General features: G+C 50.6%; 11 protein-coding genes across 11 annotated transcripts; 1 reads left to right on the top strand and 10 right to left on the bottom strand.

Annotated features, from left to right (window-relative positions):
• Positions 1-438: 438 nt before the first annotated feature.
• COCCADRAFT_98713 (uncharacterized protein) lies at positions 439-2,391 on the bottom strand (the record flags this gene model as incomplete). The annotated part of the gene is made up of 6 exons (XM_007715069.1): positions 439-911; positions 961-1,038; positions 1,086-1,446; positions 1,494-1,751; positions 1,806-2,137; positions 2,241-2,391. 6 exons carry the CDS (start codon positions 2,389-2,391, stop codon positions 439-441), a joined length of 1,653 nt encoding a protein of 550 aa, XP_007713259.1.
• A 1,032-nt stretch (positions 2,392-3,423) lies between these two features.
• Positions 3,424-4,674, bottom strand: COCCADRAFT_98725 (lytic polysaccharide monooxygenase; the record flags this gene model as incomplete). Its single annotated transcript, XM_007715068.1, has 1 exon — positions 3,424-4,674. One exon carries the CDS (start codon positions 4,672-4,674, stop codon positions 3,424-3,426), a length of 1,251 nt encoding a protein of 416 aa, XP_007713258.1.
• A 2,685-nt stretch (positions 4,675-7,359) lies between these two features.
• COCCADRAFT_98659 (uncharacterized protein) lies at positions 7,360-11,393 on the bottom strand (the record flags this gene model as incomplete). The annotated part of the gene is made up of 4 exons (XM_007715067.1): positions 7,360-9,161; positions 9,200-9,405; positions 9,460-11,215; positions 11,276-11,393. The coding sequence occupies 4 exons, from the start codon at positions 11,391-11,393 to the stop codon at positions 7,360-7,362; spliced, it is 3,882 nt and encodes a 1,293-aa protein (XP_007713257.1).
• Positions 11,394-11,939: 546 nt separating this feature from the next.
• On the bottom strand, positions 11,940-13,116 carry COCCADRAFT_5851 (uncharacterized protein; the record flags this gene model as incomplete). Its single annotated transcript, XM_007715050.1, has 5 exons — positions 11,940-11,967; positions 12,017-12,250; positions 12,306-12,599; positions 12,662-13,037; positions 13,089-13,116. The coding sequence occupies 5 exons, from the start codon at positions 13,114-13,116 to the stop codon at positions 11,940-11,942; spliced, it is 960 nt and encodes a 319-aa protein (XP_007713240.1).
• Positions 13,117-13,356: 240 nt separating this feature from the next.
• On the top strand, positions 13,357-14,341 carry COCCADRAFT_5850 (uncharacterized protein; the record flags this gene model as incomplete). The annotated part of the gene is made up of 4 exons (XM_007715049.1): positions 13,357-13,397; positions 13,448-13,699; positions 13,755-14,002; positions 14,055-14,341. 4 exons carry the CDS (start codon positions 13,357-13,359, stop codon positions 14,339-14,341), a joined length of 828 nt encoding a protein of 275 aa, XP_007713239.1.
• An 880-nt stretch (positions 14,342-15,221) lies between these two features.
• Positions 15,222-16,311, bottom strand: COCCADRAFT_27047 (uncharacterized protein; the record flags this gene model as incomplete). Its single annotated transcript, XM_007715051.1, has 2 exons — positions 15,222-15,714; positions 16,025-16,311. The coding sequence occupies 2 exons, from the start codon at positions 16,309-16,311 to the stop codon at positions 15,222-15,224; spliced, it is 780 nt and encodes a 259-aa protein (XP_007713241.1).
• Positions 16,312-17,148: 837 nt separating this feature from the next.
• COCCADRAFT_98674 (uncharacterized protein) lies at positions 17,149-17,875 on the bottom strand (the record flags this gene model as incomplete). Its single annotated transcript, XM_007715066.1, has 2 exons — positions 17,149-17,626; positions 17,673-17,875. The coding sequence occupies 2 exons, from the start codon at positions 17,873-17,875 to the stop codon at positions 17,149-17,151; spliced, it is 681 nt and encodes a 226-aa protein (XP_007713256.1).
• A 574-nt stretch (positions 17,876-18,449) lies between these two features.
• On the bottom strand, positions 18,450-19,230 carry COCCADRAFT_37613 (uncharacterized protein; the record flags this gene model as incomplete). Its single annotated transcript, XM_007715065.1, has 2 exons — positions 18,450-18,468; positions 18,515-19,230. The coding sequence occupies 2 exons, from the start codon at positions 19,228-19,230 to the stop codon at positions 18,450-18,452; spliced, it is 735 nt and encodes a 244-aa protein (XP_007713255.1).
• A 732-nt stretch (positions 19,231-19,962) lies between these two features.
• Positions 19,963-21,081, bottom strand: COCCADRAFT_37612 (uncharacterized protein; the record flags this gene model as incomplete). The annotated part of the gene is made up of 1 exon (XM_007715064.1): positions 19,963-21,081. The coding sequence occupies one exon, from the start codon at positions 21,079-21,081 to the stop codon at positions 19,963-19,965; it is 1,119 nt and encodes a 372-aa protein (XP_007713254.1).
• A 422-nt stretch (positions 21,082-21,503) lies between these two features.
• On the bottom strand, positions 21,504-21,665 carry COCCADRAFT_98683 (uncharacterized protein; the record flags this gene model as incomplete). Its single annotated transcript, XM_007715063.1, has 1 exon — positions 21,504-21,665. A coding segment is annotated over one exon (162 nt), but the record flags the coding sequence as incomplete, so codon positions are not given.
• Positions 21,666-22,018: 353 nt separating this feature from the next.
• Positions 22,019-22,504, bottom strand: COCCADRAFT_98724 (uncharacterized protein; the record flags this gene model as incomplete). Its single annotated transcript, XM_007715062.1, has 1 exon — positions 22,019-22,504. The coding sequence occupies one exon, from the start codon at positions 22,502-22,504 to the stop codon at positions 22,019-22,021; it is 486 nt and encodes a 161-aa protein (XP_007713252.1).
• Between the last annotated feature and the right edge of the window lie 446 nt (positions 22,505-22,950).

The following is a 22,950-nucleotide window of genomic DNA, read 5'->3' as shown; positions in this document are numbered from 1 at the left end:
AATACTGCAATTGACGTAGGTCGGCAAAGCTAGCTTCGGCCCGCGCACGTGCGCTAGCCACCATCATCTCATCCAGCCTCATCACATACTACATTCACGATAACAAAACCACTAATACATTAGGCACGTGAATTGATTGTGTTTCAATGAGGAGTCGGCTCAATAAAGCCGCAGCAGTCGACCAGCAAATTATTATCACCCATCGGAGGGTGATACCTTTAACGTTATATGCGCCTGAATGGTATACTGATGACATTTGGTAGCCCGCCAATACCGAAATCAACAACCAAACCAGCATGTCATGTCATGACTCGTCTCTCGGCTTCGCTTTCCGACCGCGAACGCGTAAATCGCGCCTAGCTCTTTCGGTTGCGACTGGATCCAGATGACCTGTACATGTTAGCCACTGTACAATGTTGTATCACCATCTAACAATACTTACATGCTAATGCGCCTTGCCACAGTTGCCAGGCCCTGGTCGTTTTCTGCCTCCTTGGTTGCCTTCTCAAGAGCTTGCTCTCGGCTGACTTCCTGAGATTTCCGTACTTCCTCGTGGCTTGGTGGCAGTCTTTCGTTCTGCAGATCGACCTTGCGCGCGTCCTCGAAACTGTGGATTGCTTGCTTAATTCCTTCTGCACCAAGCATCAGAGTACCAGCCGGGAGTCGACCTCCTGAAGCTGTCTTCAACTCTGTAACACGCTCAGACTCCTCGCGCAACACTTGGAATACGCGGGAGAGACGACCAATGGCTAGAATCTTGTTCTTGATGGCACGACGCTTGAATTCGGTCGAATCTGGGTCCAGACTCGATAGAGGAGGCGAAGATGGTCCAGAAGCCAACGAGCTGGGTGTCTCTTCTTCAAGTTCTTCCTTGGAGCACGTGTTCAAGATAGCAATGAGCATGTCAGTGACTAAACACAGTTAGTAAGAATGCTTAAAAAGCTGATCTGTTCTACATACTCTTCTCTCCAACGAATGGCAATGACCATGTGAAGACATCCATGAAATTAGGCAACCAGTACGGGTGAGGTGTGCAGTCTGAAAGTGTTAGTCTTATAGCCAACTACCGAGTGACATGAACTTACTGAATTGCCGAATGTTCATGACATTGTTCTCATACTTGAGCACAGCAGCCTTGTTGTTGTACACATCCAGGTAGTTGGGCGCGCTGAAGATTGTCATGACACTGGGGAAACCAGTCGTCCGTGTCTTCCTGTACATTCGGTAGCCAGCATCCTGGGCCTCGTGTGCACGGATAATAGACAAAAGGTTGTTCTTCTCGAGGAAAGCGCATGCAGCAGGGTATGAGAAGAAGTATGAGCATCCACGAACGTGGTTGTGAACAAAGAAATCATTGGTCTTCTCTTGGCCAAATTCCTCGAGTGGGTCAGCCCACAAAATATCGCACATGAGACCATGCGTTGGCGGCTCCCGGAAGCGGTCAATCTACGACAGTCAGCTACAGTGCGGGAGGCGTTGAAAGTAATACATACGGTCTTCAGGTCGTCCAAGGTGTGAAGTTCAGGGCTCAATCCACCGTGTATGCACAAAAACTGCTTGTTCATGACTGCAGCTAGAGGCAATGCGCAGAAGGAATCCATGCATGCTTCGTATACAGCCTCGGAGTACTTGTGCTTGCATTCGAGCTTAAAGGTAAAGTAATCGGTCAAGTGACGGCACTCGTGGTTTCCTCGGAGGAGCCAAAGGGTGTTGGGGTACCAAATCTTGAGGGACCATAGGTACAGAACACACTGCGGTTGTCAGCGAATTGCATGTGGCAAGATTCGCAGCTGTGGCTGTCTCACCTCTATACTGAAGTATCCACGATCAACGTAGTCACCCAAGAACAGGTAGCGCGTCTCCGCTGGGTCGCCACCGACTTCGAAGAGCTTCATGAGATCGTAGTACTGGCCGTGGACATCGCCACAGACGGTGATGGGAGCGTCCATTTCCAACATGTTGGGCTCCGACTTTAGAATCTCTGTGCCCTTCTTTATGATCCATAGCGCCTGCTGTTCAGTCAAGCGACCTTCACGGTAAAAGTGCTGCTTGAGGAACTGGATATTGGGCTTGGTGCGATCTTGCGGTGAGAAGAATTGCTCGTCGGTGGGCGGGTGGAAGGCGGGTGCTTGCACATCTGGTAGGCACAGCGTCGTTAGCACATTATTCGGGCTGTTTCGTGTAGTAGAAATAACAGAAACAGGCAGGCAAGCCAGGCAAAAGCTATGAAACGGGCATACCTTTGCAGACACGTTCCTGAGTGCTTACTTGGCTGCCATCTTCCATAGTATGGAGGGTAAAGTCAATCTCGGGGAGAGGCTTCTTCTCCCGCACGGCGCGGATGGCATTGTCGATGTACTTTGTCTGGTCGACATCTTGCTGGTTTTCCATGTTGGGCGGTCTGTGCTGTACGCCGTAGAGGGTGAGCGCCAGGAGACGGTGGAGGTGAGGGTAACGAAGTAGTGGGGCGAGCGCAATGACCTCCTAAGCTCAAGTGGCGGCAACGTGCGAAACGAAGGCCGAGACTCGCTCCTCCTAATACCTTGGGCCGACAACACGAGATAATGGCTCAAGCCGCCGTATCTGTTCAGGGTGGCGCACTTTGTCTCGTCGCGTGCTCTCGTGTGTGCGATGTGGCGAAGGGCTTTGGTAGGGCCGAGGGAGGGAATGCAGAGGGCAAGTCAGGTTGTGCTGTCTGTTCACTGAGGGGCGGGCCAATCAGCAGCCGACTAACGTCATAATCCGGTGAATAGGCTCGAGGTTTTGCTTGTAGCAAGCAGATGCGTAGTACCAAAGAATAGGAGATGCAGCAATGCACGCCTCGCGAGTAAGGCAGCATAGCGGAACGTGATACTCCGCTCCAGCCAGACAAGTCTGTCGCATCAGGCAGTTACATTGGATCCTGCCTGGCCTGACAAGGAACGCTTCGCATCCATCCTTGCTTCTTACTCACAATTGTTAAGTTTCCGACGAAACACCAACGAAACAGGCACAGTACAATCAGCATCACAATCGCAAATGAAGACAATGGGGTTTGAGTAAAAACGAGCGTTATCATTGAGTGTTGTACAACAGATAGTGTATATGCAGCGCTCGTAGTCACGAGACTTAGCACAAGACTTCTCTTTCGTCGATAAGAAAAAAAGAAAAACAAAGCATGTCAGCCGGGTCAAGAGCTGGGCATGAAAGAAAGAACATAACAAAAGTAGACCACAAGAAGAAGAAATGTCACGAGCAAGACCCAAGTGGTGTCTGCCGCATGTGACTGGAGATATGAACACCAAGACCCAAAAGCCCTTCCCAATCCATACCCTATGTCCCTATCCGTATTTCCCAACTCCAAAAGATGCGTTTCGTAGCCAACGGCTGAATTGGGTGTGCAGGAACGTCTTGCGCGCCTTACAGCTGCATGGGCTGTGACGCTTAGATGAGGTGAGAGGCTCCGTGGCGGCGGTGGAGGTGAGCGCGAGGGAAGTGGAGAGATCGCTTCTTGGCCGAGGCAACAACGGCACCGCCGGTGCAAGACATGCCGTTGGCCAGGGGCTGAGCAACCACACATCCGTGGTTGCAAAGACCGAACTGGCTGGAACCGATACAGACGACTGCACCATCGTTGTCGCATGGGGTGCAGTCGCCATTGCCAGAGGAAGGTGTGTTTGTGCCGTTCTCGGGAGTCTCTGGGGCAGGGCTGAGGGCAGGCGGCTGAGGAGCGCTTTCGGTGGGTTGCTGAGGAGCGCTCTGGGCGGGGGGCTGAGGAGTGCTATCGGCAGGTTGTTGGGGAGCGGTGATAGGCTTGGAGACAATGGGAGTAGGGCTGGGCGTAGGAGCTGGAGAAGCACCAGGAGCAAAGATACCACCATTGTTGGCAGGAAGGGAAGCCAATGGAGAACTGGCGGCAGGAGTCTCTTCTCCTGCGGGCTGAGACGCCTCAGGCTGAGTGGGGGTTCCAATCTTGCCGTTACCGGCACCCATCTTGGTCATCTTAGCACATCCAGAACCGGTCAGGGTGTCGCCCAGTGCAGCGCCATTGCCCTCGACGAGGTTCTTGCCTGGCTCGGGGTAGACAAAGTCTTCATTCTCGGCAGTGCTGCACTCGGTTGCGGGTAGGTTGGCGACGAACATGTCTGGGAGAGATGCGAGGGCCTGAGAAGCACTGGCAGTGGAAGCTTTGCTAGCGCCATTTCCGACCTGAATGGGTGCGCAGTTCATGTAAAACTCGCGGTTGCCGACCTTGTTGATCCAGGTCCAGGCAAAGGTGTACTGACCATCGGGAATGTCTTCTGGCATCTTGACAGGGAAAGTAGCGGCCGAAGTGCCGTCTGGGTTTTGGGGCAGATTGCCAGTAACATTCGAGGGACATCCACCAACAACGCTCTCAATGACCTTCCATTGAGACGATTCAGATGGCTGTTGGTCAGTAGTAATGGAGAACTGGCACGAACCGCCGCCATGGACAGCAGAGCCCAGGAAAGAGACCTCCTGAGTCTCACCGGCGTTCCACTGGTTCATCTCAGTGATGTCGTACACACCAGGACGTTGCTTGCAAGGGAAGTCGGCGGGCTCCAGGGGGGAGCTGTTGAGGGTGTCGAAGCCATAAGGCTTTGGGTGAGCCATCCTCATGTGGGCGGAGGCGCTGGCGGCGAACGCCACGAGAAGGGTGGTTTTGGAGAACATGTTTGTGTTTGAAAGAATGAGGTGAGAAAAGGCTATTCTCTATTGGAAATCGCTAGACCAGCTGAGCGAAGGAACGAAAGTGTTTTTTGGGTATCTGAAATGTGCTGAGCGAAGCGGGATTGATATGAAGAAGAGCGGTAGATTGTCGAATCTAGTTCTTCAGCAGCGCGCAGTGATGATAAAGAATGTGATCTGCCACAGGCAGGATGGAACAAGAAGCAAAAGGGAGAAAGAGAAGTCTTGGTGTTTGCTGTAGAAGCTGCTTGTGAGAGGACAGTTGAGACGAAACGCTGCCAGGTTAATATATAACTCTCATGTCGTATGCGCGTACAGCTAGCCTCAGTCGGTGGCGGCCGAGGAGGGTCTCATACGGCAGCACTAGCAGCTGGGAGCCACTGTGCCGGCGGATCATCGTGAAAAAGCATAGGCTATTCGATGGAGCAGGGTGTCTGTTGCGACAAAGAGCATGGCTGTTCGGTTAGTGTACCCCCTGTGGTTTAGCGGGAGGGGTGTGGGTGCTGGAAAGGTGGTGTAACCCTCAGTGTCGGCAGCTAGCGACAGGCACCATCTGAACGCGATTGGCTCTGCGGTGATGACAAGGCCATTGTCCTTGAAACAAAAAGAGCGGAGTATGGCTCGGAGGGGCAGGTATTGGTACTGTCTTCTAGTCAGGGGGCCTCCATCAGGTTTGAGGTCTGTACTTGCGGTTTGCGAGTTATGCAGGGGCTGGTGGGATTTCGTAGCCTATCGATAACGCCAGGGCTAGCGTTAGCGTGGCGCGGCGATCACTAGCCAAATCTGAAACGACATGCACCCTCGCTGAGGCCTGCTCTTGACCCCCTCATTGGCCCACCGCCTCATCTCCACGACCGCTCTTCTCCCACACTTTGCTTGTCCGCCAGCAAACCACGTAGCACGCTGGCGGCTCTTTGTCGCTAGCCACCGTCTCGTAACCGCCTATGTATGTGCCTGTGTGTGTGCCTCTACCATGGGCGCAAACAAGCCTGCTTGCGTCCAGCCACGGTGCCTGCCATGGCACCACGACCACCTTTCCCCTTTGATTGCAGGCCTCGCCCGCCAACAGACCCCATCAATGACATACAAACTTCATGCATAACATCCTTGGTATACCTCGTCATGCGCAAGCGTCTTTTTTTGGCTCGCCACAGCTAAGCCTCCTATGCCGTGACAGTCGGCAGCGGCAACGGCGTGGAGATCTGTGCAAGGTACATAGGCGTAGTGGGTAAGTAGGTTGCTAATCTGGTCTGTCGGCGAAATGCGACTGACATGGCCTTCGTGCGAGCACAGCTGCGCCACATCGTGTCCGCTTGCCTGACGTCGGCATAGGCGAGCGGAAGGATTGCGATCTGAGTACCGGCTGTGTGGCTGTGGCCGCTCGCTGCTGGCCGCTGGGCTGGAGCCTCGTGGTCGCCTGGGTCATGTGGCCCGGCGGCCGCGACCCTATGGCCTCGCTTCTCTCGTTACCCGCCACTCGTCACTTGCTTGCTCTGGGAAAGGTGCGCCGTCGCCTGCCAATCGTCGACCCTCCCCGCCCATGATTGGGCATTCATCAACTACAGCTCGTTTCACTATATCGCTCACACCCAAGGAACTCGCGCGGGACTGACTAGCAAACAATTACACCTTACCCGCCTCTCCTGTCTCCCAAAGTTGATCAGTGGGGACTAGACGTGGCCTATGGAGCTTGGTTTCGGATGCTCCGCGAACAACGTCCACTGGCCAATCGACCCGTACCCGACACAACCAAAGACGACGACGACGATGACGATGCCGACAAAGCTTAGAACCTCGACTAGAGCCATGGCCACCGCACTATCCATCACAGCTTTTCCACGCCATTAGTCGCCCTCCCATCCCTCCAACAGGCGTTTGTTGGGTCATAGCCACCGAACGACAAGCAGCCGCATTGCTTGTCTCGAGCTACACCATGCAGGAGTACACAAAAGCTTTCAAGCACAACCGCTAAGCATTTCACTACCCCCTTCGATAGGTTTGACGGGATTCCAGAAGTTCTTAAGAATGACCTCAGGGATACAACCTGAAGTGGCCAAGGGCTCCGTTAGGCAAACTTCGGCAAATGGCAGTCATGTTCACTACCCTGAAAACACTGCAAGTTCACTCTTGATTCAGACTTTTCAAAGCGCCACTTTACTTCCCCTTGGCCTTTCGGCAATGTTGCACTTCCGCTGTCGTTGACCCTCCCGATCCCCCCGGAATGTGATCTTCCACGGAGATTGGCATTGCCGCTCATTGTCTCAATGGGTGCAAATATCCGCTCTTAGGTTTTACCCCATGACGAACGGCATACTTAGCTATAACTCGTTTGAAGATTCAGCACATTACCACATGTCCCGCATCGGACTTGTGGACATCAGTGTGCATGTTCCTCCTCGGCCCCCTTAGACGAGGACAGTGACTAGTCAATGGTGCTATTCCCACAACAGCTCCGGGGAGTTTCCATTGGTGCGGAAAGAGTTTTCCGTTTAGCCCCAGTTTCTCCAGACGCTCGGGACTGATACTCTAGAAACACTGCAAACAAAAGCATGGCTGCGTCAGCACAGTAGTGTTTCAAGAGCACTGAAGATGCTGGACACAGGAAAAGAAACACAAACAGGATAAAATCTGGCTTATTTTGCTGATCAGTTTGAATCTCTAAATTAAGCGTTAACTGCTTGAGCCCCTCCGCCAAGAAGCAACCTTTTTGTCAAACCAAGTGGCTTTGGACCTGACTCTCACAAATGGTGTTTTCTCAATGCCAATATGAACTCTCCCGTCACCACCACCAATGAAGCTCCCATATCCGTACCTCGCGTCCACCTTCTCAAGATGTTGGGCTCGGCCCCTTTTGTCTAGATAGGACGTCCCCCGCATATCCAGAACTGCTGCACTAGCGGCGAACAGGGCCATCAAAGAAGCGATCGATGTGGGCAACCGTGCGAGATAGCGGCCAGGTCGACGCATGTACACCATGATTGCAACGATGGCATAGGTGCACAAGATGACCTCGGAAATGACAAACATTGGCATCGACATGAAGAGGCGCGTTTCCGGCTCTATGCGCCAACCTTTTGATGTCGGTGCGTTCTGAGTTTGGCTGGATATCAACAACTTGTCTTTATTGGTTCCCATCCAGATTGCAAATAGAAGGGAATATGCCTCATTCAAGGGGCCTTCTATGTCTCCAAATGTGGGCAGTCCTTGTGTAGGGTCGACCAAGCGGCTGTTGTTGGTAACATGACTGACGAAGTAATTGATAAAGCCGTCGGCGAAGCTGTCATTGTGCCATGCAGAACTACTGGTCATGAACAAGTACCTGTTGGATTGGCCAATAAGGTTGATGGGGCCGTTACTGAAGGTTTCCGTTGGCACCTGGCCATCCACTGTCACATTCTGTGCTTTCTTCAGCAACCGACCACTAGAGTCGACACTGATTGTTGCAAAGCCTGTCGTTAATTTCGGTCGACAGTGAACAAAAGCAGAGTTCTGCTCGTTCAGTGCCCTTGCCTTGAAGTTTCCACAGGTACCATTACGATCTCGAAGCCATCCCAGGACGACTGATCCCATGCATACTTCTGCATCGGCCTGAGAAGCATTGGCGGTTGGACCCAATACGAACACAAGTTCAGCTGCACTTGGTCCAGTAACGCAGCTGCCTTCCTTGGACGATATTGGACCCTGGCGCATATAAACCTCGGTTCTAGTGCATCGCACGGCTTTCCCAGCGTCAGAAATGACGGTGATATTAACAGAAGGTCTGATGGTATCGCTTCCTGGGCTCTCATCAAGCAAGCTAGCTTGGAATTTCTCGTCGAATTCGAGACTGCTGCACGTGAGGTTCGCGCCGATACTCCTTGTTCTAGCTTCTACGCCGTGCAAGGATGTGGCGTTGGCTCCCTCTGCAAGAAACGGTAGGTAGAACATTTTTTCGTCAGTCCATGCAGGCAATGGAGTACCTTGTCTAAGGTGTGAGTCGGCAATCAAGAATTGATCCTCTCCATTACCACCTTGGTAAGCTCCAGATGCCTGTAGTGCACCAAAGGTTTCGCCACCTATAGGACCTATGGTACCATTGATTGGGACAAATTTGAAATCATATGGTGGGTTCGTAGTTGTAGTGTATCGCATGTCGATAGTGGCCTGGTTGAACAGGCCTGCCAGACTTACTGCGAGCAGATTCGCGAGCAAAGCCATTATGCAAACCACGGCAAGGACAAAATGTCTTGATTTCAGAGCTTTGAAAACGACGAGCTGTGGCGGAAGAGAGCTGTAGTTGAGATCAATTGACTTTTTCGCAGGTGCATTGCACGCCTGGAGTTCCTCAATCGGCTGCAGCATGCACAGTAGACGGTTGAAAAGAAGCCATATCGGTTCGATGAGCGTTGCTATCGCGGTGGGTATGTAATTCTCCAATATATTCTGTACGATCGTGTTGGAAGAAGGGAGGGGCAGGCCTGCCTCAGTCAGCGCTTTTAAGTACTTCCGGCTGAACGGCAATGAATCTTACCCTGCAATCGAGCCTTGGTGAATATAACAGTGAGAATGACTACCAAGGCTATAAAAACACTGACGAGTGGACCGGCAACCCAAAGGCTAAATTCAAAAGGTCTAACGGGTTTCGCAATATCTGTCAGTTTGTCGCGGCGCTGTCCTGGGGGTGATGACTGATTAGTACTACCGACGACTATGGGAGAATGACCCAGTTCGATGAGACTGCCTCTGAATTTAGCGACATATCCATTTTAGTCGATACTAAATGAAACTTACCCAATCGAAGATCCGTCGTCAAGAAGCTTATATCTTTTTTGGCCAAGCTGCTTCTCTATTTCATCTTCTTTGCAACAGTCCAATCCTTCCACATCTGCCAGCAACAGCTCGTTATCAGCGACCATGGACATGATGGCAGCAATGGTACTCGGATTGGAGTGAAGACATTTTTCTCGAGTAACCGACAAGTACAGCAGTGCAATGGCCGCTATGGATATGACTCCAAGAAAGCCCTCGACAATGTAAACAAAGACTGGCTCCACCAAGACAGCTTCTGTAGTGTCTACTCGTCGCCCAGTAATTTTGTCGACAGTGCGAAAATCTTGGTCCAACACATCCCTCATCGCGCGCGCGAATATCAACCTGTGACCATCTGCGTAAGATTTGGCGAGGACTTTCCAGTCCAGGTATTCTTCTATGGGACGGTTGCTAACGCTCAATGCCAGACCCACCATTGCGTGCACCACGGCCGCACCCTTGGGGCCGCTGCTCAGACTCAAATCTGTGCGTGCGACGGGATCGAAGTATTTTGGCGTCGATTTACTCGGTAGAAGATCGCCCCTCACTTCGTTCCCTGGCGAGTAGCTACTTGTGAGCTGCTCCAAGAGAGTCATGTTGAAGATCCCATCCTGGAGCGGTTTCTTGTCTCCGACAACGTCGACTTTTGTAGGTTCCAACGTAACTGCGTCCACGGTGGCAATTACATCTTGTTGGTAGTAAGTCGGCCAGCAGTAAATTGCTGTAACATTCTGAACACGATCCGTATCCTTGGCTTTGTTGCGCTGGATCGCAGCATAAAATGGTGCGCTGGTTGTCTCCGGACAATATGTATCCAGGGAATAGTCCGCAAAGCCAAATGGATTCGAATAACCAACATACATGGCTGTGAACTCTTTATTCCGCAGTACAGACGAGCCCGGGTGCGCCTTGTTCGGACCAACAGTAAGATTCCCATCTAACCCCATCCTGAAAGAGCATCCGGTGGAACTGTTGGCGATGGCTCCGTTGCCTAGACGGCCGGGACTCATGATGGCAGGCTCACAGTACAAATCCAAACTATACATTGTCGTCGGCGCCGTCCAATTCCCGTACGGCACAGTTTTATTATCCGTTTTCGAACCAGGTGCCGGTCGGAACGGAGCGAGCGTATAGTTCCGGGCCATATACTGTGTCAGCGTCTCATTCAACACCGCAATGCCATATGCCGACTGAGCAAAGCGCAGCGTCAACGTCGACGCCTGGTCGCTAGCAGGTACGAACGCTGTTGAGCGGTCAAACGGCATAGTGTCATTGCGAGTAATGGAACGCGTAGAGAAGATACCAGCTTGCGTAGGCACTAGTCCCCAGGTTACCAGAACGACTGCGAACGAAGCCCAGAAGACAGGCCAATGCCTATCTCTAGCCGCTTTAATCGGGACTAGCGGGAGGAAGTCGAACGGGTACTTGAGCAGTATCGAGTCCTTGCCCAGCGCACCGTTTTCCTTGCTAAGCTGGTAGTACGGCTCCATGCGTTTGGTCTCCAGGTCGATCCATGCCCAGTACATGCTGAACATCACAGCGACGATAGTCGGAAAGTACAAGTATAAGAACGTGCGGCTTAGTGGTAGATCACTGATTCTCGGTGCGAAGATTATCCCCTGGTTTTGCTGACTCCGGGTCAGTAGTATTTGGACTACGGCGATTAACGACCAGCATATTAGTATGGTTAGAATTAGCACTGGAGCGCGGAGTGCAGCTGGTTTCCATCGTTTGGGCGCTGTGCTTTTCTGTTAACATCTAACTGTGATGCGGTGTAGATAGCCGAGTATCGACGTACACTGGTCTTCCGAACTGCTTCTTGAAAAGATTGATACTAAAGCACCCGACTTCTTTGGTCGAGTAGTAGCGTTAGCAACGCTTGGTTGCGCCACGGATGTAGCACTGGCATCATCCATGATGAAGAGAAAAAAACGAGTGGACTAAAAAACAGCAATTACCAATGAAAGGAACAAAACACAACAGAAAAATCGTGCAGCAGGATACTAGGAGTTGGATTGATACTTTCTACATGTTGACACGATAGGTACTTATTCGCAGCTCATGGCAGCATAAGCGCCCCCAAATCTCGAGGCGCCTGCTGCGGCGCAGTAACACATGTGGGCCAATGGTTTAGCGACAACGTTCCTCATGTAGCCTAGAGCAATGCCATCAGGAACACAGCGATTAATGTTATTTGTTTACTGTCCAATACGATTGCAGCGATGCAGCGGCAAGTGGATACATGCTTTTCTTTTTAGAGTAACTATGCAGGTGCGGGTGGCTTTGCTGGCAACGGGTGTGACGATCCCCGGTTTTCTCTATGGTCTTGGCATGTGAGGCAGACAGCCTTGCGATAGTACACAGGAATGATGTATACAGGACTGTGGTATGCATTTGATGAGCAGTTTATCGATATATGGATAAAAAGTGCAGTTGTTGTAACTGAGACAGAGCTTGCTGTGTTAGCGGAATGCCCCGACTTCGCGTCTCCTGCAATATGGTTAGCGGTTTCGAGTACAAGGCTTTTATACACCCCTACCACCACGTCTTAAAGTCCACGGTCGAGACGTCGATGCCCAGATCCCGAAGGGCGCTAGTATCTAGATGGCAGTCGTAGGGCCGAATGGTACCATCTTTCGGTTCTTCCTCAGGCTTGAAGGGCACCATGTTGTCGAGCGGCAATCCCATGATGTCGGCAAAAGTCTGGCAGATTTGCCATTTGGTCATCTGGTCTTCTGAGCTGAAGTGAAGGATTCTGGGGAGTTCACGGGTTCTGGTAAGTTGTCAGCAATGATTAAGTGACTGTGTGTGATGTTCCTATTGCTTACGCATTGGCGGGATTCAGATACAGCCTTGCTATGTCACGACATACTCTGCCGACATCTTGAGTGTTGGTAGGATATCGGAGTGCGTAGTCATCGACTTGGATCTTGGGTTCGCCTTCGCCTATTTGCTGAGCATTCCATAGTTGCGACATGAGTACGTTGACTGCGCTTTCCTTGGGCTCGTCACAGGCTCCGTAGAGGACAGGAACTCGAAGGACAACAACTTTGTTCTTTGCATTGACAAGTTCTGCAACATCAAGAACAGCTTGTTCGCCTTCTAGCTTGGTCTGGCCGTAACTAGCAATGACCGTCAGCCTAATCTCGATAACAACTTTGAGGATGCATCCAAATTAACTTACACATTTGGCGGGTTTGGGGTAGCGTCGACCTTGTAAGGAGCCTCGCCTGGGCGCCCCGGAAAGACATAATCAGTGGATATGTAGATGAGGAAGATGTCTCGAGCTATAGTTGCTTGAGCCAAGGCGCGACTTGACTCCACATTGAGCGCTCTTGCTGCTTCCGGGTTGGCAGTACATGAGTCTGGAAAACGATTTGCAGCACAATGGACCACAACAAGAGGTTTGATGTTGTCTAGTGCCTTTTCAATCTCTCCATGGTCTCGAATGTCAAGTTTGACAACATTGGGTGCGGTTACGCGGTTCAAACCAGTTCCAACCGACTCCCAGCCATCAATGAAGAATTCTCGCTGCACTTGACGTCCGAGCAGGCCACTGGCTTTGTCTTGGGGTCAGCCAGCAGCGTGATACTTGTCAAGGCTCGCTTTACCTCCAGTAATTAATGCAGAGTGCGACATGCCTCGAATATCGAAACCGAGCACAGCAATCAGGATTCTCGACTGTTTTTCTTGGGGAGAGAGTTGCGCAAGTTTGGAGGCTTGAGATGAGCAGTTGAAAGTGACTGAGGAAGGGAAGGGCCGGGGCGCTATCACGTGCTAGCGAGACGTCCGCATCCCTGCAAGCTTACCGCGACGGCTCGACTGTCGCGAAGTAGCTGCGACTTGCATCAATCGCAACAACACTCAACCACCACCACAATGTCGACGATAGTAAAGGAAGCTTCCCAAAGCTCATATCCGTGAGTCTTTACCTCATCATATCTTACCCACATTCATCTAACACAGACAGCCCCGTCATTCCTAAGGACTTTAATGGAAACCAGCCAAAGACGATCCGTCTGTATCCTTTGAGCAATTATACTTTTGGAACAAAGGATGGTCAGCCAGAAGAGGACCCCTCTGTCCTTGCGCGACTGAAGCGACTCGAAGAGCACTACTTGGAACACGGCATGCGACGAACTTGCGAAGGCATACTGGTCTGCCACGAGCACAACCATCCCCACATTCTCATGCTGCAGATTGCAAACGCCTTCTTTAAGCTGTAAGTATTTTTTGTAATATCATTCGAATACTGAAAATACCAACGAATGCGACAGTCCTGGCGATTACCTCCGCGCTGAAGATGACGAGATCGAGGGTTTCAAGGCGAGGCTGAACGAGCGCCTTGCACCGGTCGGAACACAGTTCACAGGAGAGGGCGTCAACGACGAATGGGTAGTTGGAGACACACTGGCGCAGTGGTGGCGTCCCAACTTTGAGACTTTCATGTACCCCTTCATTCCTGCCCACGTTACCAGGCCCAAGGAATGCAAGAAGCTTTACTTCATCCAACTTCCCCGCAGCAGTGTGTTCGGTCCTACCTTTGTTGGAATGATTAGATTGCTAACCATGTGCAGAGGTCCTCAGCGTTCCAAAGAACATGAAGCTCCTCGCTGTCCCCTTGTTCGAACTGTATGATAACACCGCTCGCTACGGACCCCAACTCTCAGCAATTCCACACCTACTCTCCCGGTACAACTTCGAGTTTGTCGACGAGCAGGGCAATGTCGCAGCATGCACACCTGGTGTAGGCCCGCCGGAGGGATACCGCCCACAGACCAAAGTTCTGGCAGGTGGGGATGGTGAAGACGTGAAGATGGAACAGAATGGAGATGGGACTGCTAGCGACATCACGCTCTCGTAGAAGTCTGCCAGCGTCTTCTCAACTTTCCCTTTGGTTCATACTTGTTTATACCTGGTGTTAGGCGTTATGATAGCGCACATGGTAGTACCAGAGTTTCTACAACAATCAGACTCCAGCGAATGAGTCGATAGTCTTCGCAGATGGAAGGAGGGGTTGCCTCCAACCGAAACAGGTTGAGGGGATGTACAATTTGGATTAGGGTTTACTGCTCATGCGGACCCCCTCTTCATTAAGTGAATGAGAAATGTAAATGACAACCAGAAACGAGTTTGGAGACGTCAAATGATGCGCTAATTACTTTTTGAGCCCTAATATCCCAAGTCCCTCATTTTCTTTCCATGGGTCGGAGTGGGACTTTATCCAAGATGAACCCTATCCTACCTCACCTCAACTGAGTCTCTTCGAGAAACGGGAATTCTAGAATTCCTATAGCGGTAATATCAGGGCTCGCAGTCTTGATTTCGTAGCTGCAAGTATCCCTTTTCCAGTGTCATCATGCCCCCTTACACGATTGATTCTCTGGCGCCGCATTCATCTCTCCTCAATGCGTGTATCATGACATGCTCGACTTCACATCTGCCCCCTTCTTTCCTGCGTCACAATTCCAGTTAGAGTCAATACATGGTATTCGAACATCTACCCAGTCCCTGCTTCATACTGTATTATAAGACTTCCCGTTCGCCGCCCACCTCCCCTTGTGCCTCTCTCTCTCTCTCTCCAGTTTCTCCAAACTCAAGCACAAGAAACAGGTTTTTCTTCTTAACCAAATCCAAAAAAAAGCAACCAAGGCATACACACACACACATACATTCTGCCCACTCGTATCACGGTACCTTGTCCGCCCCTCTTCCACCCATAGATATCTAACCCCAGCCAAGCCTTAATAAATCTCCAAACCATGCACATCCTCAAACTCGTCTCCCTCACCCTCTTCATCACGCTCTACTTCTTCTTCAAAGACACGAAGCCGATGCACGTCCGCCCCGTGGCCGAGCAGCAGCGCTGCATCGACTACTGCTACCGCGCCGGCCGCTCCAATGTGCTGCATATGAAGATGTCGTGCGCGTCGTGCATGGAGCGCATCCATAATAGTGTTTGTTATGATTGTGCCAAGGCACGGTATTTGGCTGTGCCGTATAAGGAGGAGTATCAGCAGTGTTGGAGGTGCTATAAGTATGCTGGGTGGAATACTTGAAGGGGGGGGAATGAGGAGTTGTGGTGGTGGTGGTGGTTGTTGTTGTTGGGATGGGGGGTTTTGTGTTAGGGGCGTTTTCTGTTTTTGAGAGGAGGGAGATTGATGTTGTTGGGGAAGTGAGAGAAAGAGAGACCAGGTTTTCTTATGTGTTTGATTGGGGGAATAGTTATGATACAGGCTATGAAATCAAGTCATGTATAATTAGTAAAGGGGAAAGGCCGAATCCTCCTTGATGCATTTTCCCGATCCGAATCACCACCATCCTACATCGCAAGCTCCATTACTGCCCATGCGATTTACGCCTTGGGACACTTGACCCGAACCGAAGCGAAATGCCCCGAACTACACGCCTTATTCCTTGTCGTCCACTTCCAGCCCTTGCAGTCGCTTCCGCTGTGCACACTGACTTCGCATTTGCTATATATCGCCGTTAGCCCCGCTCCCCTTTCAAAACACTCATAGAAAGAAAAAAGAGAAAAAAAGCTTACCCAATATCCGACTTAAACCACGAAAATATCGACCCCACATTCGTAAACGCCAAGCACCGATCCCGACCAGGCATGACATTCACCATGTAAGTGCGCCCACCATTATCATCGCACTTCATATCATCAAACACCCAGATCTTCGCCATGTTCTTTGGAAGCGAGCCTGAAAGCGGACCTGTGGCGGGCCAGGGCGGTTCGAAGCGCTCGGGCAAGGGCATCGGGGCGGGAGAGGCCATGGCGAGGGTAGCGGCGAGGACGGAGGTGAGGAGGAGGGTTAGGAAGTGCATTTTGGAGGTTGAAAGAGTGTATGTTTGTGTGTAAAGAGGTAGGTTTGAAGGTGTCCGCTTTTTCGTGGTGGAGAGATGGGAGAGGGTGGGGAAGGGGGCGGAGTTATATAGTCGTAGGTCAAACATGTTGGGTTGCTGTTTAGGGCAGGTACGGTGAAAGTGCAGGCAGGTGGGCCTTTGCCGGTGTTTTCCGCATATTCCCCGTGCTCTCTGTGTAATCCGAGTGAGTGAATACCCGAAAGAGTGATGGTTATTTCTTCCACGGGTTGTTTCAGGTAGTCCGGTGTTGTGGTCGTTAAAGAGGTTGCTGCATGGTGAGGCGCTAGGGCGAACAAAGGTACTTTCCGCGTTTGTGCTTTGCGAGGGACCAGCACGTGGGGATTTTGTATTGCTTCTTTCTGAACAGTGTAGTGGCAATATATGCAAGTCATACCGGATATGTTTGCATGCAATTATGCTCTCTTCGTAGGTTGGTGGCTGTATGGTAGGGCATTGGCGGACGGATTGGGATGTGGTAGTAGAGGGGGCAGCTTCGGCCTTGCATTAGCCCAAGTACAGATACACTGATCGCCATCCTACCTCGGATACTTACGTAGTTACTACGAGTATTCCAATAATTCTTAGACTTGAAAAAACAGGTTAATGTACCGCGTCGAAACTCTTTCATGGTCGTCATCAGTTATCTCATTCATGGAGAATCTTGGATGTGAAATGTCGTTTTCGTATTATTGAATTTAACCCGCTAAGATGATATAAATAAGAGTAGAGTGCGCCGATACAGCAGCCAAAGGGCTGTCAATTGAACGGCGTGGTGTTAAGCATCCATACATCGTGTGCTCAGCTGCTGCAGTACTGAGCACCCATTTCCTCACCAAGCTTGACATCGTCACCATCTACGATGATCTTTCTGACGACAACGCCCACAACATCCCACTTGCTGTTGGTATCAATGGGTAGACCAGAGTCCCTCCGCTTGCCCGAGGCGTCCTCGCCGCCTATCTCACGCACAACTTCCCAGTTGTTGTTGCCAACATCAACGAGCCTAGCGCGCCTGTAGCTTGCGTTGGCAACCTGGCGATGAGCGACTACAAAGCCGGCTTCGTCTTGCTCCTTGATCCACTTCTTGGCTTCTTCGTCCTGCCAGACCTTCTTCAGAGCGGCTTCGGCATCTTTCAGCATTCGCACACTTTGCTCCTCCGCCTCGATGGTGCCAGCTTCGGTGCCCTTGTCAAGCGGCTTCTGTACTAGGTGGGCGCCACCAAAGCTCTCAACGAAGTGACCGTTCTCCGAGTTGAAGAAGATTACATCCTTGTACCTACAGGGAGTCAGTACACATTGGCTATGTTGTTTGAAGAAACAACGCGTACCATCGCGTGCCTACATCGTCGTAGTCACGGTCTTCTAGTGTTTTGGGTGTATGCTTGGATGATTTGGAGACCAACTGTCCACACGAGACCGTGTTGGCAGGGAGGGGTTGAGGCAGGATAGCTAGATCGGGAATGATCGAAGGAGACAATGGGCCTTCCAGGTAGCTGGGACGGCGGGAGTACTTTGCTGCAGCCATGATGAGGAGCTGTAGGAGCTGTAGGAGCTGTAGGAGGAGTTGCAGGAGTTGTAGGAGTAGTTTGAGAGTTCAGAGATGTGGATTGAGTGATTATAAGAGGACTCGGAGCTATGTATACTGCTGGAAACTACGAGATGCGGAGGTGCTCTCGTGAGGGGTCATCAAGCTTTATGTGATCTCATAGTACCACTACCCGTTTGGTAGAAACCCCGCTCGCCATGGCGTGTCCGATCGCCTCAGGTCACGCTCATGCTGCATTGGCTAACTCTGGCAACAATGAGGCCATCCAGATCGCAATGCGACGCGTACCTGCATCGGGATGAGTGGTGTGACGGATCAGGTGGTTGTGATGAGGTCGAGGACATGGCGTGTTGTACCTGAATGCTCGCTTCGAAGTGGACCCGGGGGCATCCTACGCTGCCGGCGGATTCCGATGGCCCTTAGCTTCATGTCATCTTTGGAGCTCACGTGCAACACCGATACTGCGCAAACCATGATACTATAATTGAGCGTTGACGTAACTTGTGAGATTCCTGAGCAGAGATAACATATATACATCTACCATAATTCCTGCTCAAAGCTTCTGACGTCCCCTAAATCCATCAGCCGCACATCTTTGAGGCTGCACACCGCACTCACGGCTTCATTCCCATAGCCTTGGCCCATGCCTCCATAAGCGGTGGCCCTTTGGCACTGAGACCCTCCTCAAGGTTCAGATCCGGGTCGGACTTGCCCATGGCGCGTCTATATGCCTCACGCTCGCCAACGCGCTTGAGCCACGCCAGAATACCCTGATAGTCGCTCAGGTCTATTGGCTCAAACTTGCGCATCGTCGTAAAGGTCCACGCATTCATGATGTCCGCGGCAGTAAACTCCTCGCCTGCGAGCCAGGTGTTGTTCAGTAGACGGTTGTTGACATGTTGCAATGCATTCGCGGCGCGATCAGCCACACCTATGTACCTGGGATCCTGCTCGCCAACCATTGCTCGAGCCGAAGTCCTCCTGAATAAGGTGGGATGTAGGGTTCCATTCGCAAAATGGAACCAGTACAAGTAGTCTGCAAAGTTCTTGTGCTGCGGTCCCAGTGCCAGCCGGCCATTTGCGTACTTTTGGATGATGTAATCTGCGATGGCACCTGATTCGGCAATCTTGATGGGATTGGAGGGGTCCGTTACATCCTCGAGTACAGGAGAAGAGCCGAGAGGATACACTGCTTTGAGCTCAGGCGGAGAGAGTAGGGGCGAGCGTTGGTAGAGCTTCAGTTCATAAGGAATATTGAGCTCCTCGAGAAGCCATGGAATGCGCTCGCCTTGGCCAACCTGGAGGTGGTGCACGATGAGTTTTGGAGAAGACATTTTGGAATTTGGTATCGATGAGATGGTGTTTGTGCAAGAGAGGAGTATGATGATCTTTTGAGATTTCAACTCTTTTGATATCCTCGGGTCTCGGTGATCGCCGTATCCGGTGAGTAGTTTCTAATGTGGGCTCCGCTGGCTCTGATTCGATAAATCGGCCTCGAAGAAAGATGGATAGCTCTTTGGGACTTTCATCTTGACCTGTCCGGTCATTTCCGTCCTTTATATCTGGAGTCATTCAGGCAACTAAGTTTGGTATTGCGTAGGATCGAGTTAACCTCTCCGTCTGACACGTTGTAGCTGACAATTACACTACAAGGAGGGGGAGACTCGGCCGAACTACATCATGAGTACTGATTGGCCAGATATTGCCACGCCCTGCAACCTGCAACTTTTGTCTGAGCCCAAGTTCCGGAAATACCGCTTGTATGCTCCTGAAACCGAGACCGTTCAAGATAAGTTGTCGTGATCTTCTGCGTTCAATGCGCTGCATGATGCATCACGTATCCGCATCGCTCACATTCAATAACGCATGGAAGAAGACAGGAATAAAGTAATTAAAATATTCAAAAGCGCAAAGAACATCTCTCAAGACGTCCGCAATCGGCTGAACTCTCTATTACTTATCTCCGTCAAAACCGAAACGACGTAACCTTGCATCACCCAAGTACCTACCTGCTCAACTTCTGAAACCACCACTCGATCGTACCTCATCCCCAATATCCTCAACCACTACCCCACCCTCCCATCCACAACCTCAAACTCGACCCCATACTTCCCCACAACCCAATTCACCCTCTCCACAACCCCCAAACACGACGCACAAACCTTCTGACTAACAAAAATCCTCACCACACCCCTCTCCTCAACCTCCGGACACACTTTATACGCCGCCGGATCATCAAAATCCCTTATCCCAAACCCCGCAGACCCCAAGTACCGCGTCAGCCAAAAAGCAATCAATTGCATCTCTGCATGCATCGCCCACCCGCGCTCCAGCTCTAGCCCTAACATTTTAGAGAGTAAGATGGCTTCGCGCGTCCAGATGGCGCAGTCGATGAAGTCGGTGTAAGAGTTGCGGTTACGTCCGCATTTTGAGGCGTAGAGTTGACCAAAGAGGCGGACGAGGGCTATGGCGCCGTCGTCATGGCCTTCATATAGCAGTTCGTTTTCCATCCATTCTTTGGCTGGGAAGGTAAAAATCTTGGAGGGGGTGAGTTCGAGGGTTACTTGCGTGACGCAGTCGGTTTCTTCATAGTCTTTTGTGAAATAGACGCCGGTGAGGGTAGGAAAGCTTTTTCCGTCCAGGGCTATTTGCTCGGTGGTGGTGCGACTTCGTAGTTGTTGGGTTTGATGTTTTAGGGATTCTAGCTCTTTTCTGCATGCAACTAATTCGTCTTCTTTCTTCTTCAGGTCGCTTTCTGCTTCGATTCGTCTCGAGATTTCCTCGTTCCATTTTGCCTTGGATTTGTCTGCCTCTTTCCTCAGTTTCTTATTTTCGAGCAATAAAAGTTCGAGTTCAGATTGTACCACGTCCAATGGTGGCCTAGTGGTCGACTTGTCGCTAGCAGTCTCGGAATGCGAATCTTTACGCAGCCGAGAAATGTCTCCAACAGCCTTCTCTTTGTCCTTTGCACTTAATGATTGTGCTCGCTCCACTGAACTGCCACGCGACTGATCTACGTGCTGAATTCTAACACGACGAGTAAACTTCGCAATTGGTCTTTGCGAAACACTGCCGCTCAACGACTTGCTCGCACTATTCCCGACCGTGTACGTCTCTTGGGTCGACTGTTTTAAGTCAAGCGCAGCAATTCCCGCAGTAAGAATGTTAGTAATATCTTCAGTCATCTTAGGTGTCTAGATCAATAAAATAAAGAACTCCGGGTGGCCAGAATTTTGTTCTTTTTGGAGGAATAGAGCGATAGTAGTGTTACGACTAGGCAACAGCAACTTCGGCTCAGCCTTGTGACTTCCCCTCGCCAAGCCGCATGATACCGATCCAATCACTCGTTACGTACATACACCATCTTATCAATATCGTGTAACATTCAGCGAGAACGCCTGAGTTGGCGTGGCACAGCATATTGATCGGTAGCATACGTGTCAACGCAGAAGCAATTTGTTCACACAAGGCTGACTAGGGCATGGCTCCGCGGAAGATATAGATTCGTAGAATTAGGGGTAGTGAATGACGACTTGATCAGTTCTCTGAATTTGCGCGGCAAATAATCGTTCAGTAAGTTTTGCCAAATAAGATATGAGCAGAGGGGTTAGAATTTGCGTGGCCACAGGGGTAGTAGATGGGTCGTTTTTTGGCCATCCAACGCCTTATATATGCTCTGAAAATTGTGAATTTTGCTGCATTCCGAGTGTTGTAGAGGGCGACACGTTGTTAGCCTTGTGATGATTCGGATCAGTTTGTTCACTTCCTTTCACTTTGCCAACTCTATTCATCTCAATTACTCCATGAGTTTTATCGAAAGTGAGGGAAAAAAAGTAAGACTCACGATATCCCGTGAAAGATCGATAGGCATCAGGGTTATTGGAATTCTATAGTATTCAATCCACTCGCTGAAACTGAACTTGGAATGACACGTGGGAGATCCATACTGGATTGATATAATTTTAGATTGCATACAAACACCCGTGAAACTCATTCCCATCGGTATCGGATATACTGGAAACGACTATCGGTTGAATTTTATGTTCAAAGAAAACCAAATAGATGGTGACCGCCCACCCCCAGCTCAAGTACTTGTAACAACCCTTACAAACAGCTCGGCTTCTAGCTGCTCCCTTCTCCATGATCTTCCACTTCATCTGCATCCTCTTCGTCGGTTGTGTACCATCCCTCACTATCACTATCTTCATAGTCGTCCGGCCAGCTTGCATCACTTTCTTCGTCCGAATCAATTTCCAAATTCGTTTTCTCATTTGGCTCTTTCAACTTGACACCGATTCTAACCAATTCAGCTTCGTAACTGGCCTGGTCTACCTGTCGCTCGAGGCGCATCTTTCGCATTCGAGGCCTCCATACTCGATTCATGAAAGTGACGAAGGGCTTCTTGTACCCTGCCCATTTTTCTTCCAACTCTGCGACGACTCTGTCGAGAAGCTCGATGTCATCGCGCTCGAGATCATGGATTTCTTCTGCTTCTTCGGGTGTCGTGCGTGTGAAATGATCGAGTAACTCTTCGTAAATTCGATAGCAGCATGTGTCAGTGACAGGTTGTCGAATGTCAAGACTCGAAGTATTGCAGAAGCTATCCATGAATCGTTGTGGTTATTATTGACGAGTCTGAAGAGGTATGCCTGATACTTTCGCAAACCAGTTATTGAAAAGTCGTAACAGTGCTTTCCGAATTGGCTTGAAATCGCACACCCGATTACGCTACAACCATCTTGTGAGCAGTAACACTGACAATTGTCACTAACTTGTGATGATAGAAGCATGAGTATATCTTCCCTATGATCGGAGTTGAAATCAGCATTAAAAGGAATGTTTCGAACAAACATGTGAGCTGGCGTGGTGAGATGAATTGGATGTACCCAAAAAGGGTCAGCACCATGTCCCATAAGCCATCTAAAAGTCGCAAGAAATTCAGAATTAAACATGGGGCCGGACATCCAGGAGATCGCTTGAGCCCAAAAGGTGGTACCAATTCGATCTTCTTGGCGCCACCATGAATTGCTAATAAAGCCGATGGACTCCACTCC

The sequence above is a fragment of the Bipolaris zeicola genome (genome assembly GCF_000523435.1).
Source record: "Bipolaris zeicola 26-R-13 unplaced genomic scaffold scaffold_96, whole genome shotgun sequence".
In the NCBI taxonomy this organism is placed as follows: Eukaryota; Fungi; Ascomycota; class Dothideomycetes; order Pleosporales; family Pleosporaceae; genus Bipolaris; species Bipolaris zeicola.
Note: the sequence above shows the minus strand (reverse complement) of the source record. Positions and strands in the feature narration are given on the sequence as shown.